General features: G+C 40.1%; 1 protein-coding gene across 1 annotated transcript; it reads right to left on the bottom strand.

Moving 5' to 3' along the window:
* Positions 1-248: 248 nt before the first annotated feature.
* LOC122876574 (calcium-binding protein 7) lies at positions 249-26051 on the bottom strand. Its single transcript, XM_044197083.1, has 5 exons — positions 24770-26051; positions 7371-7514; positions 7124-7236; positions 4892-5042; positions 249-3139 (listed from the first exon to the last, which is right to left on the bottom strand). Exons 1-5 carry the CDS (start codon positions 24876-24878, stop codon positions 3009-3011), a joined length of 648 nt encoding a protein of 215 aa, XP_044053018.1. The 5' UTR covers positions 24879-26051; the 3' UTR covers positions 249-3008.
* Between the last annotated feature and the right edge of the window lie 1938 nt (positions 26052-27989).

Here is a 27989-nt window from a genome sequence, read left to right on the forward strand (position 1 = left end):
AAAGGCGATTTTGTTGGATTAAATGTGACAGATGGGGCCCATAACAGTCAGCTAAGCCAAGGGGCATTTCAGAATGGAATAAAGCAATCCACGGATTCAGCGAATTCATCACTTTCTATAGATTTCAATCTGAAATGTCAGGATGTCAATCAATACAGCGAAACTGATCCTCACCATTCCATAGAGTCACCTCAAGCTTCCTGACTGAGGATTTGATGAATCGAAAATAATTTCACATGTACACAACATGGTCGTTACATGATTTTATTCATGTGAAATACCGTTCCACAGACATAGAAGAAGAACATCGGGTGGAGTCAATGAACAGATATCACACGGTCAAACATTTTTGCAAGATCCAAAGACAAGTATCAAAGTACAGTACAATGGAAATAGAACATTCAGTAGACTATCAACATGTTCATACAGTTATTTTCATCTGTAAAAAGAAAGAAAATATTGGTTTGTACATTTTGCTCTGGTGATAAATAATAAACCTGTGATTGGTGTGTTTTTATGTGTATTCACAATGCCAAAGTGTCTCAAAGAATAAGGCAACAAATCAAATTGTTGTTATAACTTTATTCCCCATGAAAATGTTCCCTCAGTAATGATATAATATAAAATTAATGAGAATGAGTATCATTTGTCAGTTAATATTCTATTCCATCACGTTCTTATCACAAAAATAGATACATCTATGGTTAAGTAATTCGAACTATATCTGGAAATGGATGAACAATCATGGCGGTGAGTTGTTGTTGTGCACTGCAGCAAATCTTAAAGTGCAAACTGGAAACAAAGGTATTTGTTAATAAATAGGCTTTTTTGTTTGTTTTTTTGTTTTTTCTGAGTGTGTTCCCCACAGAGTTGACACTTTTGACAAATTGCCTGGGTGCATCAGATAATCGTTATCCGCCTGGCTCTGGGCGATAGTGTAGTCTAATTTTGTTGCCTCTATGAGGTTCTGGCTCTTGTGTCAGATCCAAGTTTGGGGAGCTGCCAATAGCAATCCTAAAATGGGATATTCATAACATATTAATTATTTAGATCTCTATATTGCACTCTTGTTGTAGAGGGCATTTTGAAGGGCTTTTTTTCCTTTTGACTTTCCAAATATGCCTTGGCCCTGTCAAAAATTCAAATTTGGTTTTAAAGCAAAAGTTGTTTTTTTTTTAACCTGGTTTCAGGTAAGATTAAATCTTTGACTTCTGGTTCTGGCTTCTTCTCAATAATTCAAATGTTGATTTTATCAGTTGTATACTAAGCTTGCTCTCGTTATATGGCCCAGTTGTCTTGTCACAGATCCCTCCAAAGCTTTGGTTAAAGTTGGTTTCTATGTACAGTACACATCGATAGTGACAGACATTACCCAGATGCATGCACAACAATCTAAAGTAGACCCAATCAAATTCATGTGGTGCTTCACAGATATTAATGTTTTATTGCAACAGTTTACACCATTTGGCCCCTGTCAACTGGGCAGCTTCTGACACCCAGGTTTCCACTCATCTGTCTGATCTTTGTCTCTCTCTGAATAAGAGGGTTGTCCCCTGTTTGAACATCCGAGCCAATGCCTCTGTTGTATTGCCAAAACCTTAATTTGAAAAGTGCTATAGAAGATTTTCTGACCTCAACAGTTAGTAGGTCCATTGGTGCAAACGTTTTTGAAGGTTCACGTCAGTTCAAAGCATTGTGAGATGTCTATTTTACACACATTTATTGCTCCATAGCAACGCATCCTGACGGAAAAGAACTAAAGAAAGAACAAAATACATTCCCGCACGTGTGTATCAGCACTACCAACCAGATCAGTTTCGATGCATATTCTTTAAATAGTTGAGTGGCACATGTTGAAGTCGTTTGCTCTTCAGTGGCAGTGAGAGATGATCATCAGGCGCCCGGTGAGGCAAAAGGTCCATAGCTTAGCAATCCCGAAAATAATTTTTACGAGCATGTACTAAAGCAGCCCTTCTTTTTCATGCAGTTGTATGCTTTACTTTTGCTGTAATTGCTGATACCCCCCACCATACACAATTGCTCACAGTTGTCATTAAGTAATTGAAAACAGCTCTGTTACACAGTCATAATGATTAATACATTGATAAGAACTTTTACAAATGTGTCAAGACAACTGTTTAAATCCATGCATTTCATGCATAGATGATGGTCATCCTCTGAGGCCTTCAAAGCCCCACTGTAGAGACAGAGCGAGTCGAGTGTTTACTGCATGTCCAGCCACTTTCCAGTCAGTTACCTGTCCAATCAGACCTCAGCACCTTCCTACCGAGAGCCGCCAAGCAGCTGCACCCTGCTCCATCCTTCTCAGACTGAAGCCCTGCAGCCTGTGAATGAGTAAAACTATCCACACAATCACATGCACCACCCTGCAAACCCTTTCATCTGTTTCTTCCCAAGCTATTGTTATTCCCAAGTGGTTTCTGAACAATGTTGCACCACATACAATATCTCCACAACGCTGTGCACTCCAGACCTTGCACATAACAACACTTTCCAGCCTCAGGAATACATTTTCTCCAATGTCCCCACAATGTTTCACAGATTTCTTTCTACTCGTTTATAATAAACAGCATGGTACACTGGACATATACAAAACTGGACACAACACTTCTCTCTATAGCTGCCACCATACTGAAAACACTGCTCAAATGCACACAGCTAATGAATACTAAATGTTGTATTACGAAGAGTGATATGTATAAACAACTGTCCACTTTAAACACAACACTGTCTCTTTGTAAGCGAGGTCCTGTTTTCCTTGAAACTCTGTAAGTTGTCCGCATGTCTCTGACACCAAGACAAATTCTTGCACATGTGGTGTCCTTGGTGACTCCAGTTATTCTACAGTCATATGTTGGCCTGTTTTACAGCTGTGTGATTGTCTGTTGTATTTGTTGTTTTTTTTTTATAACTTTATCGCCTCAGTCATTTACAGTTTCTGTAAGACAGCCTTTAGGTGGTGTTCAAGGCTGCAAATGCCGCAGCTCCTATTTCATGCCGCTCCGCAGCACTTGATTGGCTGCGATGAGCATGACGCTGATGATGAAAGCAATAGCAAAGGCGCATATCAGGCTCTTGCGCACGCAGGTTTGCTTGACTTGCTGCGTCGGGCTGGAAGCTGGGGGGAGGTGAGGGAAAGAGAAAACAATTACCTGAAGGTCCATTGAATCAGGTGTTATTTAATGCTTGAAAGAGATCTGATAGTAATTTCCGAATGAAAGAGCTCATCACAAAATCTTACAATTACATTGAACACAATTATAAAGGGATGAACACTGCCAAGAAGATTTGTTTTCACACCTGTACGCTGCATAACTGCATCTAGACTGAAATGTTGATTGGAGTTTTGGAACAACAAAAAAATGGATTGGCACCTGACCGGCATATTAACGGATGCTCATCAAAACACCAGTGCTCCAAGAAAAGGTGTTGTATACCTGCAGAATCATCTGGAGTTTTATTTCCTCCAGAGGTCATTGCTGTTCATTCATCATTAATCATTATCCTTAAACCTACACATTAGATAAATAACCATAGAAAAAGCAAAGCATCCTCCTAACAGCCCCCTGTAAATTAACCATTAAAGGAAAATTCCACTCTTTGAGCAGTTTGCCATCTTCATTACAAAATAGACTTTTTCACTGTGGATATTTTCCCTAAACCTGTCTCTACTTCTACTTCAGTTAGGGATTTCCTGCATTTCTGACAATGACTTTCAAATGAGCTCCAGAGAACTGGGTTCTCCATGCATGAGTCTGTGTAGGCGGATGGAGTTTTAGCAATAGTGTAGTAATTCTTTTCAGGTGAGGGGACAGTGCCAATTGTTGTGCACAGTTGCTCAAATTACAAAACAGCTGCCAAAGAGAGCACAGCATTTCATACACTGCTGATAACTGGCTGGAGTACATTATGATCTATTGAGGCTGCTGATGATTGGTATCGCTGCTGTTTCAACAACACAGTTCTCTACAAACATTATTATTATTATTATTAATATTATCATTGTCAATGGAGTGTGGTGAAAGACTACAAATGATGTCTATTTTTACTATGATTAGACATGCTCTATTCAATACAGTGCAACTGAGGAATGTTGATCAGGTTTGCTCAAGTGCTGAAAATCCCAAAGCCATCATCCCTTCCATAAATAATATATTATCATATATGGTGGCTTGTGATGGCCATAAAATCTCAGTAAAAGCTATATCATCTCTGATGCAGTTTTAAGGAGAGGTGCTGCTTGCATCTTACTAACTTATCCCTAGCGGTATCTAGCCATGCGGATAGTTTCTTTCTTCTGCTGTGAAGTTGGGCATTTTAACATGGGGGCTTTTGGAGACTGACTCACTTTTGGAGCCAGCTTCAACCATTTGAGGAATTTTTGAGGGCTTCATTTTTCAGCCCAGGAGGTTGCCGCTGCTTGGTTAAGATGCATGCAACATAACCGCAATGTCCCCGGTTTAATTTCTCTCTCTCTCTCTCTCTCTCTCTCTCTCTCTCTCCAATGTAGGTAAAAGCTGTGGAGAACCAGGATATTATTTATGGAGAGTCATTACTTAAAATTTTCAAATGTTAATTTTGACTCCAAATAAAATTCTATTCACCTCCATTGTATTTTGGATGGTGGCAGATAGTTCAAAACATTGGCAAATAAAAAACATATCTTCTCACTTACCCCTTGTGGTACTGGACCATTTTCAGTCTTCTTATTTTGGTGAAGTGTATTTAACATGCACTAATATAAAATAGACATTACATCATCTAGTTTTGGCCTGTTATCAATCTGCGACAGGTATGTGAATATTATATCACCACATGCAAAGTGCATCAAACAGCAGGAGTCTGTTGAAATATAGGAGGTTCTTCTTACTGTCTATATCCAGTTGGCACTCCTCAGGGTTCTCTATGTGGTTCTCCTCAGTCATGATGATGTTCTCGATGTCTTTCATGGAAAGGTGATCACAGAAGGTGTCGTACAGTAGCCTCTTCAGCTCTTCGACTGTTAACTTCTGCATGTCACACTGGAGATACACACACATAACTGAACATTAACATGGACATGGGCTGGCAGACACAATAACAAACACACATGCATGCAGTATGTAGACACACACACATAACACATGAAAAGGAAGTGAACAATAACAGCAGAAATAGCAGTGTATGGAGAAGATTTAAGTTGAAAAGTTTTATGCAGATGGAATTTAATCACATTGTGGAAATATAAATAAAGTACAGAAACTTAAACTTCTGACAAGGTTGACCCCTATTGGATGATTAAGCAGTGGTTTGCCTACTGGACAACTGAGTTCAAACTCGCAGCACGGTGGAAAATTCTACTTTATTCAAATCCTTAGTTTGTTCACCTGTAATAGAGATGTTTAAAATGCTAATATTGGATTACCTTAAATGTTGGATCACTGGGGCACCTTGGTAGCTCATCTGGTAGAGCGTATACCATTAAGGCTGAGTCCTTACTGCAGCGGCCGGGGTTCGATTCCAACCTGTGGCCCTTTGCTGCCTGTCATCCTCTCTCATCCTGTCTTTCTCTACAGCTATCACTATCCAAATAAAGGCAAAACTGGCCAAAAAATATACTGGGTCACTAATATGTTGGAGAAACCAATGGAAATCTCACATCTGACGAAAATGTTAGTAACAAACTTCTACCTAAAATGAAATCTATGAATTAAACATGTGTTTTACTGCATTTTCAGAAATACTAATGCATTATGCACTGGTGGAAGAAGTATTGTGTTATGGTTAGTGCCATAACTCCAGTCTTTCCTGATGTTTCCAGTGTTTTTGTTTCCCCCTCCCCTGGTGTCTCCTGTCTCCCCAGGGCTGTCTCTCTGTGCGGTGTGTGTTTGTTTTGAGCGTGGCGCTCCTCTGTCTCTCGGCTGCCTGAGTACCTGATCGCCTGCCTGATTGCCTCACACCTGCCATTCATCAACTCATCAGCCCAGCAGTACTTCTACCCTGGTCATTCATCCACTCGTCCAGATCGTTGTTTCTACCAGCTTGGTGTCATTTTAACTCCTTTACATACTGTTAGGTAGTTTGACCTATAGCAATGCATTGTATTTTATAAGCCATCATATGCTTTGTATGTAAAATCTTATTCTGTAAAGTAACTATAGCTGTCAGATAAATTCAGTGGAGCAAAAATTACAGTTTGCCTCAAAGCATTTGTGTAGTATAAAGTAGCAAAAAATTTAAATATTTAAGCAGAGTCCCTCAAAGTTCAGTTTTTGAGTATATGTACTTTAGTTACATTCCACCACTGGCATTATGTAAAATTTGAGTTAAATGAAATAAAGAATCTGTGAATGACTAAGACCAACAAAATCCCTGCAAAAATGCCAATCCAGGATCTGTGCCTGTTTGGAAAGCTCATCTATGTTACTCATTTTCAGCTGGGCCTGAGCAGCGCTCACCAGTGTGACCGGAGGCTCTGTGTGATCCATCCAGCAGCACATGCTTGAAACTACTATTCACATATTATGTGTTATGTGAAGCTATTCAGCCTTTGCAACAGTCCCTCGGGTTTCTTGACTCTCCCAGCAGGTGTCTTTGGTTGTGATTCTTTTTTCGTACACTGACTGCACCAAGAATTCCCATAAATCCCCTCTCTTTCACACTCAATTTGGAGCCTCAATTTCTGACAGCCACTCTGGCACTGTTATCACCTAACTACAACAAGGCGGCTTCAACACAAGCTCCATCCCATTCATTTCTTCCCACTGTCAAAGTGAGCAGTTGATTATCTTAATGAGGTGTCTGTAAATAATTTAATATCTATTATCTATTTGACTTTAATGCACTCAGTAATAAGACTGTTGCCACACACAAAGAGGCAGAGATATCAACTCAGACTTTGAGTTGATGAAGGACACAGTTCTTAAGGGAATCCAAACCTCTCCAAGATTAAAATCCTCCCATTAACGACCCAATGGACGTGGCAATTGAAAACTGGTTTTCCTTTAAAGCCCTACAGTGATGGAGTCGAAATGTTTTTGCACTTGGAGGTTTGCTACAGCTGCGACTCTGCTGTCTATCTTCTCTCTAATAAGCAGGAAATGAGTAACTGAATAATGAGCACCTTCCAAAAAACGGAGTCAAAGTCAGTGCCGTTGAACTTATCTGGCATCCCGGCTGCCGTCAGCTTTGGGCCCAGAAGAGTGACAAACTCCTCAAAGTCCACCTGGCCATCGCCTGCGGAAAATACAGTTGGTATTTATTGTTGCTGGTTTTACTGCCTACTACAGTCCACTTTTGTGGGCAAATAGAGAGCAAACTGCTTCTGTGCTTTGTGACTTAATCAAATCCAAGCTGTGTGTTTGCCTCACCATCCATGTCCAGTCTCTGGATGATGACCTCCAGTTCCACCTCGTTTGGCATGTAGCCAAGGGAGCGCATGGCCATTCCCAGCTCCTGCTTTGAGATGAACCCATTCCCATCGCGGTCAAACACTTTGAAGGCCTCGCGGATCTCTGCAGAGAAGACACACACACACACTCGAGTTGAAGTCTTACGGCAGAGCAGGATATGAAAGTGGGAAATGTTCCACTCACCAAAGACACATTTGTTACGCCGCATCAATGCTTGAGTCATAGTTATATGGAGGTTGGCAGCTCAGGAGAACACATTCCACCAGTAAAATCACAAAAGAAACAGCCAAAGTAAAATAAATACCCCTGAACAAGAGGCTGAAATCAGGACAAAGTGTCAACATTTTAAAGGGCAGTATTCTCTGCCATCCTTGTATTTTAAATTGTGTGGGGATGAATCAAACCTATGAAGTCTTACTCTCTTGGCTGCCAAAAAAGGTTTAATGCCAAAAATAACCTAACAAGAATATGTTCTGCTGTCATACCAACTGGGGAAAGTGTCATATTCTGGTGGTTGCATTTCCTAAATTCCCATCAGTCGAAGAATTTCTTAGAAAGACAAATGAATGACAAGGTTAGAATAAGATTTGAAATAATTACTGCCAACTCAAAGTGATTGCTGAACCCCTATGTGTAAGAGTTGACATTAAAACCAAATAATAATGTGAAAGGATTACACATACTACCATGCACTGAGCTCCACTGCACAAAATGGGTATTACAAAATGGTAACTACGTGGATGATGAAGAACATATAATAGCCAAAGAGACCCAAATGTTTGAAAAAGTCCCTCTGGAGGTCAGAAATTTGTATTTTTTAATGTCAGTATATCAGTTTTGAACCCTGTAACGTCAAAATAAGGCGTGTTTTTCAAGTATTTGATTAGATTCTCAACCTAGTTGCTGAAGGTGAATTTGTGTTGATATGAGAAGACAAGGTCAAATGTTTCCAGTCCAGAATCAATTACATAATCAGTTTCTTTTCTTAGTGACGGTTTCAGCCTGTGATTTAACTGAAGATTGGAGCGAACTGTTTGCTTTTTCGACAGATGTGATGTGGTTGCGTACGAATTCTGGGCTACTAAATGCTAAAAGGTGCTATTTTTTTATTTAGAATAACCAGGAGACTAAACTCAATTTTTGTAGTTTGAAGCTCATCTATATCCTCGGAAGAGTTCTGCTTCTTTTTCTTTTTTTTTTTATTTTTTGGATGATTTTGGTGTACTTTTGATGGATTTGGAATCCCTGTTGCGTTGTCTATAATAATAGCGGTTAATGAAAGCTTCCAAGTCCGTTAAATCCTCCACTGTGAGATTATTCTGCTCTGGGTTTAGAGCAGCAGAAGAATTGTAAGTGTGGTGCTTTAATTTTCGCACATAAAATATGTTTTGTTTGAGTAGCTGCTAGCTGCTCTGCCTCTAAGACGCTGCCATGTTGAATCTCACCTCCACTGTCCAGTTCATGCGATAGTCAAACTACCATGCTCCTCCCAAGATTCTCAACCTTACGACGAACTAGCTTAACTTATACTAAGAAAAAGTCTCTTGTGCAATACTAAACCACTGGAATACCCCTTTAACTTAACTCGATAATGAGAAACTGGAGTAATGTGCTTTACGTTATTAGCAACAGTAACAGCAGTTAGTTTGAGATAAACAAAAGAACTAGAGGGCCACCATACCCGAATAGAGAAAGAAAACAGCATCACCTACAGAAACTCAAACCTCAGCAAAATAAAATCCAATGAAAAGATGTCACGGAAATGGACACAGTTTGAACTCTGAGGAGTGAAGAAGAGTAGAAGATGCTCCCCTGCTTATACAGAACCACTACAGGAAATCTTTTAAGCAGTTAATACTCAACTCAGCCACCCTGCACTCTCTGCTTGTTTACTCTTCATGAGGGACTGAAAACCTTCATTTACATGCAATAACATCCACAAACGTGTCACCTGCAATTTTAGACTTGTCACATCTTCGTGTCACACAACTGATTAGCACACAAAAGAGCAGAGCAGGAGATGAATCTCGAAAAAGAGATGATGTAAATCTTCAGAAAATCACATGAAATATCTGTAATCTCTCTAATCTAATGTTTGTTGGAATCAGAAACCTTAAAATGCATCATTAAATAATCATGTAAGAGTCCTACTCAGGCTTTGTAATAAGGTTCAGGGAAATAAGGTTATTTTCCAGAGGTCTGACAGAGAATTATAGATTAGGTCAGTGTGAAGATAAGTTTGTAAATTAATTGTGGAGTGGGTTTTGAATGAATTATGAAAACAAAACAAGAACTGAATGCTGTTGCTAAATAATGCATAACTTGTCACTGTTATAGAAATGACTGACAATAACAGCATTCTAGGTAGGCAAAATAAAAATTCAAATGTGAATTTAAATGACTTTCCCTTCTCAGTTTACAGCCAATTAACTGTTGTTAAGTTACTGAAGTGTAATACTAAGCAAACTTTATCATTCCACTGCAAAGCCCAAAGTCTTGTAAATTGGGAATTGCTGCTCCGGTGATTTGTGTCAGAACAGCGACGAATGGCCGAGCCTTGGGCCAAAATCCACAGCGTGACAGTCTGTGACTAATATTTCAGTTGGAAAATAAAACAAAATATCAATGATGGCAGGAAACAGTGTGTGTCATTCTGTGTATAATGTGGTAGCGGGGCTTCAGGAAATAGTTTGTTGTAATCGAGTACACGTCCACAGAACAGAAACCCTGCCACAGGGACATGTTTACTTTGCAATCATGTATTACAATGGATTACATCTGGGCATGCAATTTATAAAACCGAGCAGAGTGACATTCACAGCACCTATTTTTTTCACATCGCTTTTCCCTACAAAATGTCTTACTGGGGGTATAGTTTGAATCATTGAGAGCCTCCAGCTGTGGTTTTTTTTTTTCTTCCCTGGGTGTGATCTTATTGTTTATAGAATAACAATACCTCAGTATCCACCTGAGGTCTCTGCTCCATCTGTTTACTTTAGAAAGAGGGGCTTTCCAGCAGACGCTTGCTGAAAAAGACATGTTGCCGACACACAGGAGGCAAACACACTCTTAAATAAGGTGCCAAAATAGTTTTAGCCAATACTCTGTCTCCGCTGAAAGCTTTATTTATTGATCAAAGGCCAAGGTAAGCAAAACACCCCGACTGGTGAGTGGTGAATAGTATATTTGATATAAAAAGTTTGTATGGTGTAATGAAATACGGGCACAATTTGTTGCGGGAGGATTTTATACTTTGTCACAAACCATTTACAGAATACAAATGCCTCAGCATGGGCCAGAAATATAATGAATGGCTTATCAAGTCCAGTGAGATATAAAACCGAAAAGCTGGAATATGTATAGCTATTACAAATATATTATCAAAACCACTTGGCTCTGCTTAAAATCAGGACAGAGTACTACTGGAATGAACTAACAGATCTATAAAGAAAATACATAATCCCCTCTCCAATTGATCAAAAGAGGCTGACTAATCATCCTCTAAAAGAATTAATTTCTCTTTTTGACCACACGCCATCCAGATAGATAAACTCTCAAAGAGATAACACTATCTTAATTGTCCTCAGGAGAGACAACTATATTCTCCCATTTTCATTTTACTCTGTGAGCCCAAAATGGGCCAAATTCATATGTATGCCCCCACAGTGACTCTATTGTAACTGAGAAACTGCCTCTCTCAGAATCCAGAATGTTCTCTCTCCCTGACTGTAAATAGGTGCTCTGGGAAAAAAAAAGTGAATAGCTCTTTTATTAGTGTATGTCAGCACAGATGACCTGAATTGTCCTGCCCAATCAAAGAGAGGCAGTTGGCAAAACTTAACCACCACTTAGTCATGTAGCCTTGAAATAAATGGATCTAAATACGAGGCACACATAATTAAAGCGACAGTGGGTCAGTAGCTACAATCCACTTTCATGTTCTCAAACTAAATCATTGAGGCAGAAATAATAAAGCAGTGGATAGAGATCTGTTTGCTTGCCACAATGACAGCCAAAAGTCAAATCTCCTAATTTCTCACATTGTATCATAGCAACTGTTTCACATTACACCTGTTTAACAATTCCTCTTGGATATAACATAATTATCATTGTTCATTAATCTGATGATTATTTTTAATTATGTATTCTATAAAATGAGAAAATAATGAAAAATGCCCATCACAAGTTCCCACAGCCTAAACTGACATTGTCAAATTGCTTGTTTTGTCTGGACACTTGAAAAGGATAATCCGTAGAGAAAATCCCCAAATCCTCACATTTGAGAGGCTGAAACCAAAGAATGCTTTGGCATTTTTGATGATTTAAATGATTATCAAAATTGTTGATTATTTTCTGTCCATTGGCCTAATCAATTTATTGACTAGCTGTTTCAGCATTAATGTGATCTTGTGTTTGTTTTGTGTTTATTGAAATCCCACTGTCACAATGGTGCACAAACTAAGGACCCAAATGCAGAACACAGGAAAGAGGAGAACTGGGTAGTAGTAGTGACAGTCTTTATTAGAATATAGTAAGCAATGACAGGTTGATAAACGCTCTTCCAAGAGCGGGTGATTCCAGTGTATTCCGCTGTACCCAGTAGTGACGTTAGTAGTCACAGTCCGTGGAGAACTGACTGGACTCAGAGGACAGAGACGGTGAGTGTAGGTTCTGGCGTGGCTCGTGTGGCGTGGCTCGTGTAGCGTGGCAGGCAGAATAGGAAGGGTGGCTGGCCAATGCAGCGTGGAAGGCAGAACAGGAAGGCAGCCCTGCAGACAGAGGACACGGTGGCCACGACCACCAGCAGGGAACAACCACGGGCCTCAGCCAGGCAACAGTCAAAAACCAGGGAACCAGTCCAAACAAAGCAAACATATCCGTCAGGGAGCAGGTAAAGTAAGAATCCACAATACAGGCATGGTCCAAGGAAACAAAAAAAAAAATAAAATCAATAAAACAGAACTCACTGGTAAGAAATGCCGGGATGCTTGACAAGGGAACAAAATACAACCAAAATGCACCTGACAGGGGCAACGACCCAACAGTGAACAAAGGAAAAGACCCGGACTAAATACACTGAGGTAGGTGAGACAACGAGACACAGGTGCAATCAATCAAGGTTGGGCCAACAATCTAAACTGGAGAGAAAGCAAACAAAGACAGGATGTAAAACCACAAGACACACAAGGAGAAGAGAACACTACAAAATAAAACAGGACAAAACCCCAAACTATGACACCTGCTAGCTTTAAAGTTGCAATAAGCTTGTTGTGCTGCACTTGGGGGGCAACACAACACGCTGTAAACATAACATTGACATATTATGACCTTATAAAGTCTTTTATGAGGAAAATGTTCAAATATCCAACAGACATTAAGCATCACATTCATTTGGAGTCGTGTTTCCGGCCACCTGACAAATGTTATAATATTCAATCTCCTTTTAGCTCTGTTTTAAACTCTTTTTTGGTAGATTATCTGACTCTTTAGATGCTAAATCCCCCACTATGTTCACCAGCTAGTCGCTAACTTTGTCCGTCTGTCGTTTGGTGCTGAGCAGGTAGCATACAATGGGTTTTTAGAGCATTTTTGCTGAAAACAGTTCCAACCCTCACTTTGAGCTTTAATTACATTTTACTTTATTACCTTATTAATAAACATATGAATTTATTTTTTATTTTGAAGCTGCTGTTGTTACATGTTGCACTCGGTCTCTGGGACCACGGCTCCACCAGGGAGGCGTGAATATTTTTGTTGAGAGCATGTGGTATTTGCTTTGATGTAGAGAGGTGCTTGTTGGTTTTCAAAGATACGATGCCATGCAGTCCCCTGTGGTGTGATCTGACAGAGGTAGAAAGTTAAGATCATATCCGAAGCTGAACTCTCACAAGAGGAAAGGTGCAGTGTACTCCCTACGCACTACACTGTTGTATTTCAGTGAAGTGCACTGGACCCTTGCTGTAGCACAGAGATACTGAACAGTCTGTGAACTGTACGCAGCACTAGACAAAGCCAGAAATCACATGGAAATGGAGCTGGTTCATGCAGACAAATAGAAAATGCTTGGATTGATGACAGAAAGTGGATGTCATGCCCCTTGTCATTGATGTGTGGTGTTTTCTATTAGACTCTAGACAATATAGTGATAAAGTATAGAGGGTTTTAAGAATGTCATCACCTTTGGCTGTATACATATCAAAAAAAAAGTAATCAGAAAAAAAAAGGTGAAATGAACTCTCCTTCACACATCACATGGGAAATATTTACATGGATTTGTGAGGCATGCCTGGAGCAAAGCTTTACCCCTTTTCAGGCTAAATTTAGTATCAGTGAAAACTTTTGCTAATTACACATGGTACACTTTGAGCAGAACAGGGTAATGCCGGGGGCTGTGAAGTGTCTGTGAATGTAATCCAGGGCCTGTTTTCCGGAGCCAGAGATCCTCTTCGCCTCAGTCAGACCTGCATCTGTTGAAGGCTGCTTTGGATCGGTAATTGCAGCACACCCACTCTTTATGTAAGACCTTATCAGTGTGAGAAAAACACAGCTTTGCTTTGTGTGTGTGTGTCTGTGCGTGAACCTCAGGCGACTATTTTTAAACACCCATAGCAACCTTAAGCCATCTTTAGCTGGATAAGGGCTGACTTGGGCACCCAGAAGATTTTAATATTACCATAACAGGCTTCTAATCAGGCTCTGGAGTATTCAAAAGGGGTATATGGCAGAGTCTAAGTCGTCTGTGTCTTAAGGAAAAATCCCATCTCTGGGTTTGGATAGAAACTCCTCCCACCATTATGAAATATGATGCGCTTTAATGTCGCCAATGCAACACTGACATGACCACAGGGAGAAACTGGTAGAGAAAAAAAGTTGGAAAGATTGAGATGCTTTCTCCTCAGTAAGAAAAAAATCCCCTAGCCAACTTCTTAAACCCCACTTGACCCTGAATGATTGAAGTCAGTGAAAGGCCGTAAAATTTTAACCCATCTCTGTTGCTTCTTTCAGGGGTTTTTCCAGCAGGGAAAGGGAATCATTGATCTGTCTCCATTTTTCCCCCCTCCCTTGCTCTTATCTTTTCAAAGCTGCAAGTTTTCATCATCACTGCCGATATCAAGCTGAGCCGCGGCCCATATCCACAAGTCAAAAACCCGTGAGAAGCACCTCAAACAAAGGTCAGATGTGAACAAACCTCTGCTATGCATTACAGCTTATCCAACACTCCGTCATCAGTTCCACCACGTTAACAGTATGCGCTTGCTTATGGATCCCGTTTTTCTACTGCTGGATTTTGTTATTGTCTGGTGTAGACTTTGCAGTATTGTTCATCAAAGGGAGGAAATATTACCCAGGAGAAAAAGCACTTCACCTTCCAGATCTCATCACAGTTAATTTCACAGGTAATAAAGTCTGCTGGATTCACTGCTTAGTGGCAATCGATCAAAATAGAAATAAATGACTTAACTTTAACCTACCCAACAGCTGTAATCACAGTACTTCACGATATACTCCGCTAATCTGCACCACATGCTTTCCATCAAAACCCAATTTGGCAAGTTAGGATGTCATGCTAGATTACAGCAACTGACTGTGGTTGCTGACGTAATCTGGATGTCAAAAATGTTCAAACCACATTATGTGGTCACTATTGAAAAGGCACAGGGAATTATCGAACCTATTTTGGAATAAATGCAAAGAAGTAAACAATTTTCCTCTGTTTTTATTTTAAGGGAATAGTTCGGCCTTTTTGGAAATATGCTTATTCTTTTTCTGGCGGGAAAACCACTCTCCTATCTGTGTGGTAAATGTGAAGCTACCATGAGCAGCTGGTTAGCTGTACAAAAACCAAAACATAAAAACGACAAAACGCCATTTTACATGGGGTAATGTGATAGATTATTTTTTGGCCAGGCACAGTAACTCGCTGTAGTCTCTAGTGGTTGCCTGGCAACTGCTCAGAGCCAACAAATAGACCAATACATAACCCACTGTACAGATTAAACAAACGAGATATAACGTTTTAATTAGTGAGCTTCAGAGGTGCTGGTAGACAGATGTTGGTACCTTTAGACAGAGCCAGGATGTTTCCCTGTTTCACCTGTTGTCGGCGGTATCTTCATATTTTCGCGTACAGACATTAGAGTGATATCAATCTTCCCATTTAACTCTCCTATAGAAAGCGAATCAGCATATTTCCCAAAATGTTAAAATGCCATTAATTTAATGAAAAACAATAACTTTTCAGTGGCTATTTCCAGAATACCATCAAGTTTATATTCAATTTTAGTCAATAATATCATCACAAACATTTCCACAAAACCACAAATTTTTAAAAAAAAGCAGTTTTAGTGGACAGATACAACCTGTGGCTCACCAGCTGTGGTGCTGGGTCACTTCGCCCTCTAAGAAACAGCTCATTTCATCTCACATCTTTATCACCATCCATGTCAAGTAGAGCTTTTTCTTATGGTGCCTGTCTCATCCAGGCAGGTGATACATGTGCAACCGAGAGAGCCATTTTGAAATCCATTCCTGCCTGCCTGTCTTTCTGTCTGGCAGATTGTGTGAGACGACCCTCCATCATGTAGGTAGAGCGGGAACAGTTAAGGATTAAGCAGAGTGACGGGAAGATTTATTATTCTCAGCCTGATTATATACAAGCAAGATGCTTTCATGGGTGTCCCCAGTGCCGCACATCTGGAATGTCACAAACCATGTTCTTTTTCGAAATGGGTGAAGTTAATCTTCATGTCTTGCTTGTGTTTCTTTTCTTCACCCAGGTGTGTAGCTTTTTTTTCTTTGGTGGGCTGATAATCAGGAAAAGCCTCTGGCACTTAAACAGAACAAAATGATATTTCACTACAGGTCCGCTACCTTCCCTCCACCCTCACACAACGTTATCTCACCATCCTGCATCAGCGTTTCATAGAATAAAAAGTCGCAAATCCAAAGTCAAAATTCTGAATATGTCGCAGGTTTTATAGGCATTTAACTTTGGAGTAATTTAACAATTCCAGCTGTTAATGATTTACAAAGAAGACATGCGTCATCAACAGCACTAACAAAAGCCGTCTGAGTTATAAACTGAGGTTTGCCAGACTTGTAACATTGTCAAAAGGATTTCAAAGGCAGAACGTGGAAATGTAATGGTGTTGGTAGTGTAGAAACACTTCATTTATTGGCTTGGTTCACTTTTTTGTTTCAATATTGTTTCTGATGCATGTAATGCTTTGTTTGTTTAGGGGATCTAATTTAAGAGGGAAATGAGGTGTTTTTCTGTAAGACAACAATAATTGAACTAATTCTGGCTTCCTGGGAGAGAACCTTGCTAATAGCAGTCAATAGCTGAAGTGAACAGGAGAGAAAAAGTAAACACATCTGGATCACTCCACACTCCTGAAAATGAGCCAGAAAATCTACTGCCATCATGATTGGTCATTTTGTTATGTGTTGTTGTCCAAATCTTCTTAGCAGCACAAGCTTTAAAATGGTCTCAGATGACCCCTTGGAAGTACACCCCCATAACGCCCACTGATTCTGCAGCAGCAATATGTTTTGTGCATAATTTCTGTCTTGCCAACCAGATGCCGGTGTCTTTAAATATCTTCATTTGTATTCATGTAAGTATTTCCAAAGGAATGGAAGTCTACCCTCCACCTCAGGGCGAAGGAATGAGTCAATGTTTTCTGCTGCAGCTACAGTAGGAGTCGAGCAGGAACATCAAGATCGCCTCACAGGCAGTTTATGCCATTAGGAACACAGTGGTGTCAGTGTTTTTTAGAACAGCTATCAGTCAAAGCGATTTGCAAAGTCGCAAAAATCTCTGCCAAGGGAACGACTAAAAATGTTGAAAAAGAAGCCCCAGTAGCACGTGTTGAATTTTTACTACTGAAGGCAAACTACTTTCAAAAACAAAATGCAGTGTGGAAGTCAGAATATCTTATCTAAGAAAATATTATAAAAAGAATATTTACGACTCAAGGGGACAGGAGGTCTGCATGTTGTTGTGATAAATGGTCTAACCAAAGGTACTCAATATCCCCTTTGGCAGACTGATTCCATTTATTTATGTGCAATTCTCATATGTTGTTGTAAAGCGAGATTTATAATTGTGCATTAAGGGGTTACAGAGCCTACGCACGTAGGCACCATAGCTGACACACAACTCCCCTACTATCGCTAATTGAAGTATAGCTGAGGCTGATGGAACTGTTCTGGACAAATTAAAAATTTGACCTTCTGGTGGCGCTAGATGAAAAGGGATCACCAAAGTTATTACAATTCATTCTGAGGGGGACATGAATGTCTGTACCTAATTTCATGGCAATCAGTCCAACAGTAGTGGTAGATATTTGAGTCTGGACCAAACTGGTTGACTGACCGACCAACTGACAGTGTCATTCCTAGAGCCAATGCCGCTAGCAATACTAAATGTATGTAAAAATACTTGATCTACTATCAGTCTACTGTGCACCAAAATCGGCGAATCTGCTACGATGTTACAGTGTGTTCACATTGTTATTACGTAACATTAGTAAATAGTTGAAGGAAGCTCCAGGGTCCAGTTTACATCCAGACATTGCACACTCTACAGACATCTCCCCCTTCAGTAGAGGAATGTGAAAACACCTCTAGTGACAAACTTTGCACAGATACAAGTCCGTAAAGTCAAGGTCTGACATTTGGGGGGCTTAAACATAAGAAAAAACGATTTTTGAGTGGAGGAGTACTTTCAGGAATTTTAAGAAAGTTTCAGTAATATTCTCCTTTTCAGCAACACACATCTAGCAAAGCCATCTCCAGTGCAAACCTTCTGCACATCGCAGTTGTCGCTCTCTATCAAAGTGAATGACATAACGTAAACACGGCGATTGCATGCTAGTCTCGTAATCAGTAATAAAACAAGACCTTCCCACCATCGCTTATATCACAAAGCAAATGAAAGAATAAACACAGTTGCTATAAACCCAGCTTTACGTTTCAGTGACTTTGGTGCCATTATTCCGATCACTTCCTGTTTGGAACAGCTCGGCTTCCTGTCTCCGGGGGGAGCGACAGACCAATCTGTGTTTGATCTGGAGACGAGGAAAGCCCCCTCACTCTGCCACGAGCGTAAACAAATGGAGAGATAACTTCGTAGGCTGCACTGATTTCGATTACTGCAGACATTTACTCCGTGAGTTTAAAAGGCTCCTTGAGAGATTTGTCCCTGCTGGGGCTCTGTGACAGGTTTGGCTCAGGATACACTTTCATGTTTCTTTGACAGTGATTAAAAGAAGGCTTACATGCCCGACCAAACACACTGGAACTGGAACTGAGCGAGAAGAAAACAAGTTTCATTAAACATGTTTATGGAAATGAAACCATAATTTTGGCGTACATTGACATTTTAATCTGAGGAATATTTGATATTCTGGTTCCATTTGCAGAAAAAGGGTTCCTGTTTCTAATATGATGTCCATCAAATATGGTTGCCATGGAAATAAAGTAAATCCCCATGTTTGCTTCTCTCTGTCGTTATATTTATGCTGCATTTGTAGTGTAATGTCTGCAAGCGTATTAAATGACTCAGACAGTAATTTGTATTGACATTTTGCTTCCAAAAAGAATAACTAGCATATAGATTGGGATGATTACAATATTTAGCTTTGTAATGAATTAATTTATATTTGTCTGCTACTTCCCCAATAAATTGCAGCTATTATGATCCTGTTTTAAAGCATAAATTATTAGACAACAGGCGAATTATCATTTTGTTCAGCTTTTTCTAGTGGTTCGCTCATGTATGTCGAATGGATTTATTGACTATTTATGAATAAATTCTGTTTTTGCTGTTGGTCCCAAATGAATAAAGGTGTTTTGAGGTTTTTGGGACAACTATCTTGAGAATCTGTCAGTAAGAAACTGAATTTTGGCCTAATTCATTAAATAAACTCCCCTCAAGCAATCTTCAAAGTTTCTTTGTACATAAGACAGAGTGAATGAACAAAAGGCAGACACAGGAATATGTATCATTCTCTCTTAGTAAATTTGAGGTAGGTTTTCTATGCGATTCTACGACTCTGAAAATAACAAAAGTGAGAAACAATGAAAGGAAAGCCAGAGAGCTGATCACTGCACTGATCACAACCTTGTAAAGATGCAAACATTCTGCTCCTGACTTATCTTTTGCTTGTGTCTACAGTAAGCTACTGGCGTCTGTTTACATGAGCCTCACTCTGGGACCTGTTACAAATGCTTTAAGCTCAGCCCTGGGACTATTTTAAAGCTGCTTCCAATAGGGCTGTTGTTAGGCAGTGTGGAAATGGGCTACCCACTTAAATTCCACCTGGAGTGATATCGACGACACTGAGGTGTGTGTGTGTGTGTGTGTGTGTGTGTGTGTGTGTGTGTGTGTGTGTGTGTGTGTGTGTGTGTGTGTGTGTGTGTCTTTTAGTGGTGGAGGAGGTCTAAACTATATTGAGCTCCTGTAATATGACCAACTGTTTTTTTTCGTCCCTCTTGTGTAGGAGGGGAAATGGAGAATATGGAGTCCAATTCAATTTATGCTGGCATCTCTGTACATTAAGGTACTTGCTACCACCCCCCACCTTCTACCTCACATACATACACACACAGAGGCTTATCAAGCTTCAGAAAAATATCATTTTGTTCCAATTATAGCTTTGACAGCCTTCTCGGCCGCAAAGTAAGGTGCCATTGGTGCAATCCCTGGGGTGTCCAAGCCAGTAATTGAAAATCAAGTCTTTGGCTATGCGCGCCAATAGGGCTTGAGCCTCCTGTCCCTATACATGCTCTCGCACACACATATTCACTAATGTGCAATTTCGTTTCGTGACAAAGCCCCGTCTCCCTGACGGCCGAGCTGATGTATGTGACACTTCAGACTTCCAACCAATTCTCGTCCATCTCTCAAGAGATGAGAGCGGTGACGAGACACGGAAACTGTCCCTCGAGCAGCGTGTTTCTCATCTGATCGACATATACTCGAGATTGTTCAGTGCATATTATAATGTAGAACTTATTGACCTTTACAGTGTCTGCAGCCCAGGAACCACAATAGCATCAACCCTTGTGTTTTATTTACTGTGCTTCCTCATTTTTTTCTTTCTTCTAACCTTTTATAAAACCCAATATATTGAAAAGTTGGAAGTGGTAACCCTTCCCTTTGCCACGTACTGACCTTGCACATTTGATAAAGGTAACAAAATGTGGAAATGGCTGGAAAGCATCGTTATCACATTAAATTAGGAAATGAATGAACAAATACATATTCCTTTTTGACATTACTTAGGTTCGGGTCAATAAGATCCCAGAGGGGTCTGAGTCCCTGTTAGCCCTCTGTGTTATAAAACTCCAATAATACAACTCCTAATAGATTTATTTGGGATTTCAGAGGATAGGGCTGCATAAAAAGGTACTGTCAACACCAATCACAGATATCACAGGCTTCTGTATAAGCCTGGGAGAGGTGTCAATGCAATGTTAGTTATTTTGAACTCTGGAAATGAACATTTAGAACAAACAAGCACTTATGCAAGATTACTTTTTGTTGACTTCTCATCAGCCTTTAATACAACGCAACCTCACATACTAGTAAGAAAGCTTATAGCTTATTTCCATTTAGATCATCCACTCATCAGATGGATTTTTCAGTTTTCTCACTAACAAAACTCAGACAGTAGCATCTGAATCAATCTGTACTTCCACTGGCTCACCGCAGGGTTCGGTCCTTTCTCCTCTATTTTTACAGACGACTGTCATAGTAAATATAAAAATAAACATTTGTAAAATTTGCTGACGACGTGTTATTATGTCTCTTCTCAAGTCAGATCAATCCCATGGACCCATAATGCAAGAATTTGTGGACTGGTGCAATACATATTTTTTGGAATTTGTATTTATTTATTTATTTATTTATTTATTCACTCTTAAGCCCAAATGTTGAAATTGTCCATACATACAAATACTTGGGAACTGTGTTTGATGACAGATTGAGATTTAGTGAAAATACAGATGTCATTGTGAAAAAGACTCAGCAGCGTCTCTACTGTCTACATAAACTAAACTCCTTTGGAGTAGGTCAAAGAATATTGACAATATTTTATTCTCCATTTATTGAAAGCATTTGAACTTTTTTCATTAATTTGCTGGTTTACATCCCTTTGTCAAAAGGACACTGCAAGGTGTTGTTAACGTCAGCTCTAAAATTATTAGCAAAACACAAAGATCCCTAGTACAGCTTCATACTGAACAAGTCCTCAAAAAAGCTTATAAGATTATCAACAACCCCACACATGTCCTCTGTGATTACGCTAATCTGCGTTATAGATCGCCTGCATGTAAAACAAATAGAAGGAGGTTTGGTTTTATTCCAGAAGCCATTCGACTTGTGAACAGTTGCAGTACAAGAAATGGTAAGTTTACTTTGTGTATAGACTGATAAATGCACCTGCACTTTTGACCTTATTCTAATCCTTGTGTATGTCTTCTTACATATGTCTTATTTGTATTTTTAGATTAGTTTTTTTATGTGTGTAAATGAATTATCTATGTGTACTTCTGTTTGCACACTCTCCAGCCTTGAATTGTCCCTTGATATATATAAAGTATTTTGAATTGACATGAATTAAGCATATAAAAATCCATTTAACCATGTTTTACAGCTGAGGTCTCTGAGAACCCAAAGCAGAAGTAATTGAAACAACCTCAGTTCAAAATCATGCTTATAAGCAATTCTCATAAAATGAATGATTAAAATCAAGCAAATAAAACAACGTTAAGTATGTTTTGTGCTGTTAAAGAGGGTCTGGCCCCAAAAAGGAACATTCTGATTTAGGTTACTGTCTCACTATCCAACATTATATTGCTTGGGAGGATAATGCGTTATGATCCCAGCTGCTCGCTTGTAGAATTGTCTTCCATCTTTGAGCAACTGAAAATATGTTGACGGTAAAGGCAGGATTGTTTCCAAAAGCCCCAAAAAAAGTTTTTAAAGCACATATCTTGGCACGTAGTAAAGTGTTTATGTAGTCACTTTTTTTGAGCAATTTTTTTTAACAATCAACAAATCAATCCGCCCTGTCACATTTATATTATTCCCATTTTGTACTATCTGGCAGGAAAAGCTGTGAATCTCAGTTACACTCGTGACGACAACAACAACAACATTCAATCTCCTCAGTGACAGTCCGCCTCTTTCACAACCTGTAAGACATCCCTCACACGGGATCACTAATGCTCTAAAACAGCTGAAAAAGGCTCTGTCACTGCTGTTAACTGTGCATTACCTCAGGCTCTCCTGTTCTCGACACAAAGCATCCCATTGCTTCTCCAGTCAAACTGCCACTATAAGTTGAGCCGTAAAGCCCGAAAGGCTCACTTTGTCCTGCAACAGAGTGACTGCAGCAAGACAGTACAAGTGGATTTGACTAATTAAAGTCAAAATGAAGTGTTTTCTGTTTATCACACCCAAAAGCTGAGCGTAAATTAAAGTGGGAGGGTGAAAAGGAAACTGAGATTCCTCAACCTCAACAACCAAAAGTTTCTTCCGGAGTCAATAAAAATGACTGAAATACTGTGCACAAAATGTATATCTGTCATGCAAGGTTTCTGTGCACTGGAAATCATGTTGACAATAAAGCGCAGAGTGATGCAATGCTATAATCATAGCCATGACATCATGCAAAGATCACTTTTGGTACTGACATGTTGACACTGTCTTCTCTTTTATCGCAGGATCAGTTTGTTGGGTGTCAAAGCAAAAATGAAAGGCAACAGAGTGTAAAGTACAGAAGGCACAATGGCACCTTAAAACAGCCTGATCTATCTTGCACCAATTCTTGTCTTTCCTGGATGATTCTGGCGCTGTGAAACAGGTGTTGTGTAAAAGGTACTGAGGCTGTTCATTGAAACCCAATTCATATTTGGCTTCTTCCACTCAGCTTTTCTAATTAATGTCAACCTCAGCACTGAACAGCATTTCCCCGCCAACCTTATTATGTGTATACGAGTGTGTCTTTGTGCGTATTGCAGATGCAAACTTCTATGTGTGTGTGTGTGAGACAAAGTGTGTGACTGTGTAATTTCAAATGTGTGCAACTCCAGGTTCAAGTAACGGTTCATTTCTGATTTCTCCCTTGGGATATTCTGCACCGGCACCCACTGACAAGATTTCTCACAAGCCGCAGCTTGTCTGCGATTCACACATATGCATTTCAGTCATAGCCTGATCAGAAATACATCACTTTTAAAGACGGGTGCACACTGATCGCTCTGAATCTGTCCAGCAAAGCATTCAAATCTGTCAAAAGTGTGCCTCTGCTTTGTTTCCATAACAATGTGTGCATTGTTAAGGTAGCAAGGATGAGAGGTGCAGTGAGCAAATTATTCAGCAGGGATACGTCAGCTACCACACTGCCACTGCACTGAAAACATGGCAACAACGCAAGAACTTACTGTCATCACACATGCTTTGGGACTTGAACAATGTCCCAGGGGCTGCTGCATGATAATGTGCAGATGTCGCAGGTTCACATCACAAGTACTCCAGGCATGAATATTCTCAGGATGCTAAAAAAAACCAAAATTCTTCAGAATAGTTATGTGTCAGCATGTTTGTTGGGGGATGTCACTTCTTCTGCTGTTGGGTGCCTCTGCAGTGCTACAGAGGTTGAATGTGTATATTGATGTAGAAAGATGATTTTCAGATTCAGACTTATTTAAATCAAGAGAGGATTTACCCTGGATGTTTGGTTGAATCATTAAGTCGCTGTGGTACAAATATTTCACAGTCCCAAGAAAAGATGGGGAAAAAAAGGATGGCATATCAAACACTTCTGGATCATCTGACCATCAGAAAGTCTGTGTGGCCAGATTTAATGGGCCAGTGAAATCTGCTTCTAGTTAGAGTAAATGCATCATTGCTGTCCTCAGGAAGCAACACTTTCTGGCAGAAAGGGTGCAGGGATGCCTGATTTTATTTAACCCAATCAGCTTCACACTGAGGGCATTCGCAACCAAGCCTCTGAATGAGCTGCAAATGTATATTTTTTTTTAATCAAGGAAAGAAAACTGAAACAAGACAGTAACACTGATATCAAAGTGGGTGATTATTTTTGCACATTCTGTTTCATATAGCATGATCAGACAACCGGCCTCTTTTTAAGCTCAAAATCAATTATTTCAAATCTTTATCCGCGTGATAAATCGCGCTGTCCAGGGTGCTGACCGTGCGTCTGAATGAGCTCCACCGCAGGAGCTGACCATCACAGCCGCACACACACACCACCACTACATGAGCCTGCTATGAACAGCTCCTGTGAACACCCTCAGGTATACACGAACAGGTAACGTCTCACCTTCAACTTCGTCTTCGGGAAGGTTCACCGGGGCGCTGTAGGAGAGGATGTCAGGGATGGTGCAGATCCCCCGGTACATCAACGTGGAGGTGACTGGATGCATCGGCATGACTGCGACCTTTGGTTGCCACCTGCGCCCTCGTCATACAGAAACGTCTACAGAGAGGATCCCAACTTCCCCCCACGGTCACCGAGGGAACGGAGAAGCAAGTCCATGGATGGGGGGAGAGGGTTGAGGTGGGAGACGGCGGATTCCGCAGCGTGTCCGCCGAAATCTTGCTTTTGGTCAATGACGGGAGAGCAGGAAAAAAATCTTACCTCATTGCAGTTTTGTCACTTGCTTTAAAAACAATTTCCTGATTAATACACAGTCACTAGATACAAAAAAAAAAACTATCTCAGACGTGACATTGCGCACATACTGTATACACACCACCGTCAACCAAGACAAGCGCCACATCTGAGGTAATTAGTGCAGGTTATTAGTCTCTGTTGTAAACCGATCAATCGATACACCGATTTGTAGGTTATCAAGCCAGTGACTGTGTGTGGTTTTAGTGCCAGCGTTTGTCTGCTGTGAGCAAATTCATGCATCCACTTGTTGGATACCTGCGCTCACTTGACGCACTCCGTCCTCAAGATCCAGCCACCTTCATATAATCCACAGAAACGACGCGCTACACTTAAAATACGGATGAGGAAAAAGACCTAAATGTGTCTCTTGAAAGCGTTAAAAGATGACAGGTCAGCGCGTGTCCGGATCCTCAAAGAGAATAATTACTCGCTCGCTCTTAATTGGTCGTGGGTACGGGGGCGCAGTGCGATCCAGTTGTTCCATCTTCAGTTGGAGGAGTGAAGGAGTGGTTTTGTGAAAGGAAACTCAGAACTGTGGATCTGATATGTAGTCAGTCGCCCCCGTCACTCTGTCTCTCTCATACATAACGTCCGCACATGTCTACACACACTCTGTGTGTTATTCAGGGAGTTTGCCTACACCCATACAAACACCCCCTTCTCTGTATGTCTTTTTCTTTCTGTTCAATTACTCTACCCCTGCGCCTTCCTGTTACTCACCGATGTTAGGCTAACACCATAAAGTGTGATTGATGACCAAGTGTGGTAGGTGTTCGGTTGGTTTCCTCCTACTGCAAAGCTATAAGAGAAATGAATGCCTTGCAACGCCACTTGCTTGAATTTTAATCCATGAGGCGGATGACCAGGCATCATTATGCATTATGTATTTGAAGTTTTGTTATGACGCAAAACTGCATCTAATGCTGATGGGAAGTAGGAAGTATTTTACAGATTCTGAGAGAGAAAGAAAGAAAGAAGAGCTTTCTGTCTGATCATCTGCACTATTCTTTCGTCTGCTGCTGCGACATGTGAATTTGCCCTCGGGGATAAATAAAATGTCTGTCTATCTATCTATCTATCTATCTATCTATCTATCTATCTATCTATCTATCTATCTATCTATCTATCTATCTATCTATCTATCTATCTATCTATCTATCTGCTTTGCTGCACCACTATCTGTGCACAGCGACCCAACTGAAATGAACGGCAGTACTGTTCAGTTGGCATGGCTGGCTAAGCAGTTCGGGGTAAGATGTAGGGCGACGCTGAATGGAGACACTTGAATTTGATGACAATGATGACAAGTCTTCTTGCTAATTCCCCAACATGCATCTGTCTTTTGGTAGGAGTCTGCTTTTCAGGTAGATTTCCGACATGTCTGTCTTTCTTTCTTTTCAAATCACTTAGCCAGCCATGGCCTTCTTGGGGCCCTACAGTGAGATTTTGTTTTGGGGGGGCCTCCATCTACTGTGTTCATGTTTCTTTCATGATTTCTACAATGTTATTGCATTATTATGGATAAAACTATAGTTGACTATAAACTACAGTGGTGTCCTGGCTATATCTTGGCAAAGCATGTTATTTAACAGGTGTATGGATCGGTTTTGGGGAACAAAGCAATAAAAGTGATTTATTATTATGTAAAATGGTTATGGAAACATTCATAAAGTCGATTTACTGGCTCCACAGTAACCCTTGTGTGTGTTTGTTTTTTTGGACTGGCTTTACTTCGTCATTGTTTGGGGTCCAGCAGACCTTCCCATTGCCACAAACTGGGCTTGCGTTTTTGTTATTTGATTAAGGTGACAAACTGCTAAAATGACCATAAAGCAGTGTCATTAAACCAAATAAGGAAATATTTCTTGTTTTATGTGTTACATGGGCTGTGCATGAACAAATATATATTGCTTCTGTTTGCCAAAAAGTAATTCACAGACAAAGACAAAGACAAGGGACAAAGACCTACATAGTGATAAAACCTGAGATCTTTCTGGGGTCTATAGACCTGTAGTCTAACTCCCTATTAGACCTTATGTGAACAAACTGTTATACATTTCCAACAACAGAAATCTAAATTGATTTATTTGGGATTTGGGGGGGAAAGGTACTGTCATCACCAATTGCAGATAAAGAGCATAGGGACATCCACTGTATTTAACCATGTTTTACAGCTGTGGTCTCTGAGACCCCAAACAGTAAGTAACAGACTTCTGAAACATGCGATCAGTTCAAAGTCGTTCTTATAAGCAATTCTCATAAAATTAGGGAAAGTAATGACGTATAAAGATAATAAAACAACTTTGAAGCAGCTGCAGTGGATATTTTAAGGATAATAATGCATCAAATTACATTGTGAAAACAAAATGACAATGTGAAAGGGCTTGCTCGTAGTGACGAACCTACAGAGAATAATCACCTGACTGCAGCTTCCTTTGGTTTTACAGAGTTTTATAGTAAGATTCAGTTTATTGATTAGCGGTCCAGCCTACAACTTTTATATGAAAAGCTCTGAAAACCCACTGTACACTTCCTGTTCAGCACCAAACAGCAGTCCGACAAAGTTAGCGACTAGCTGGTGGACACATTGAGCAGCTCAAAAGCCAGATATTTCCTTCAAGAGTTGGTAGAGATTAATGATAATATTGCTCCGTAATTGCTGGATGTGTAAATATCTAACTGTTTGCTAACAAGTTCGCCATATCAGCTCAATAGGTGATGGTATGTTAAAGTTGTGTTCACAGCTTGTTTTCGCTGCCCCCAAGTGGCCCAAAAAAAATCTTTTTGCAGGTTTAACTGTTTTGTGAGCTGTGGAAGAGGGCCTGGGGTCTCCAGGATCCAAAACAGTACATTAGGGTTACTAAGG

The sequence above is a fragment of the Siniperca chuatsi genome, linkage group LG5 (genome assembly GCF_020085105.1).
Source record: "Siniperca chuatsi isolate FFG_IHB_CAS linkage group LG5, ASM2008510v1, whole genome shotgun sequence".
Taxonomy (NCBI): domain Eukaryota; kingdom Metazoa; phylum Chordata; class Actinopteri; order Centrarchiformes; family Sinipercidae; genus Siniperca; species Siniperca chuatsi.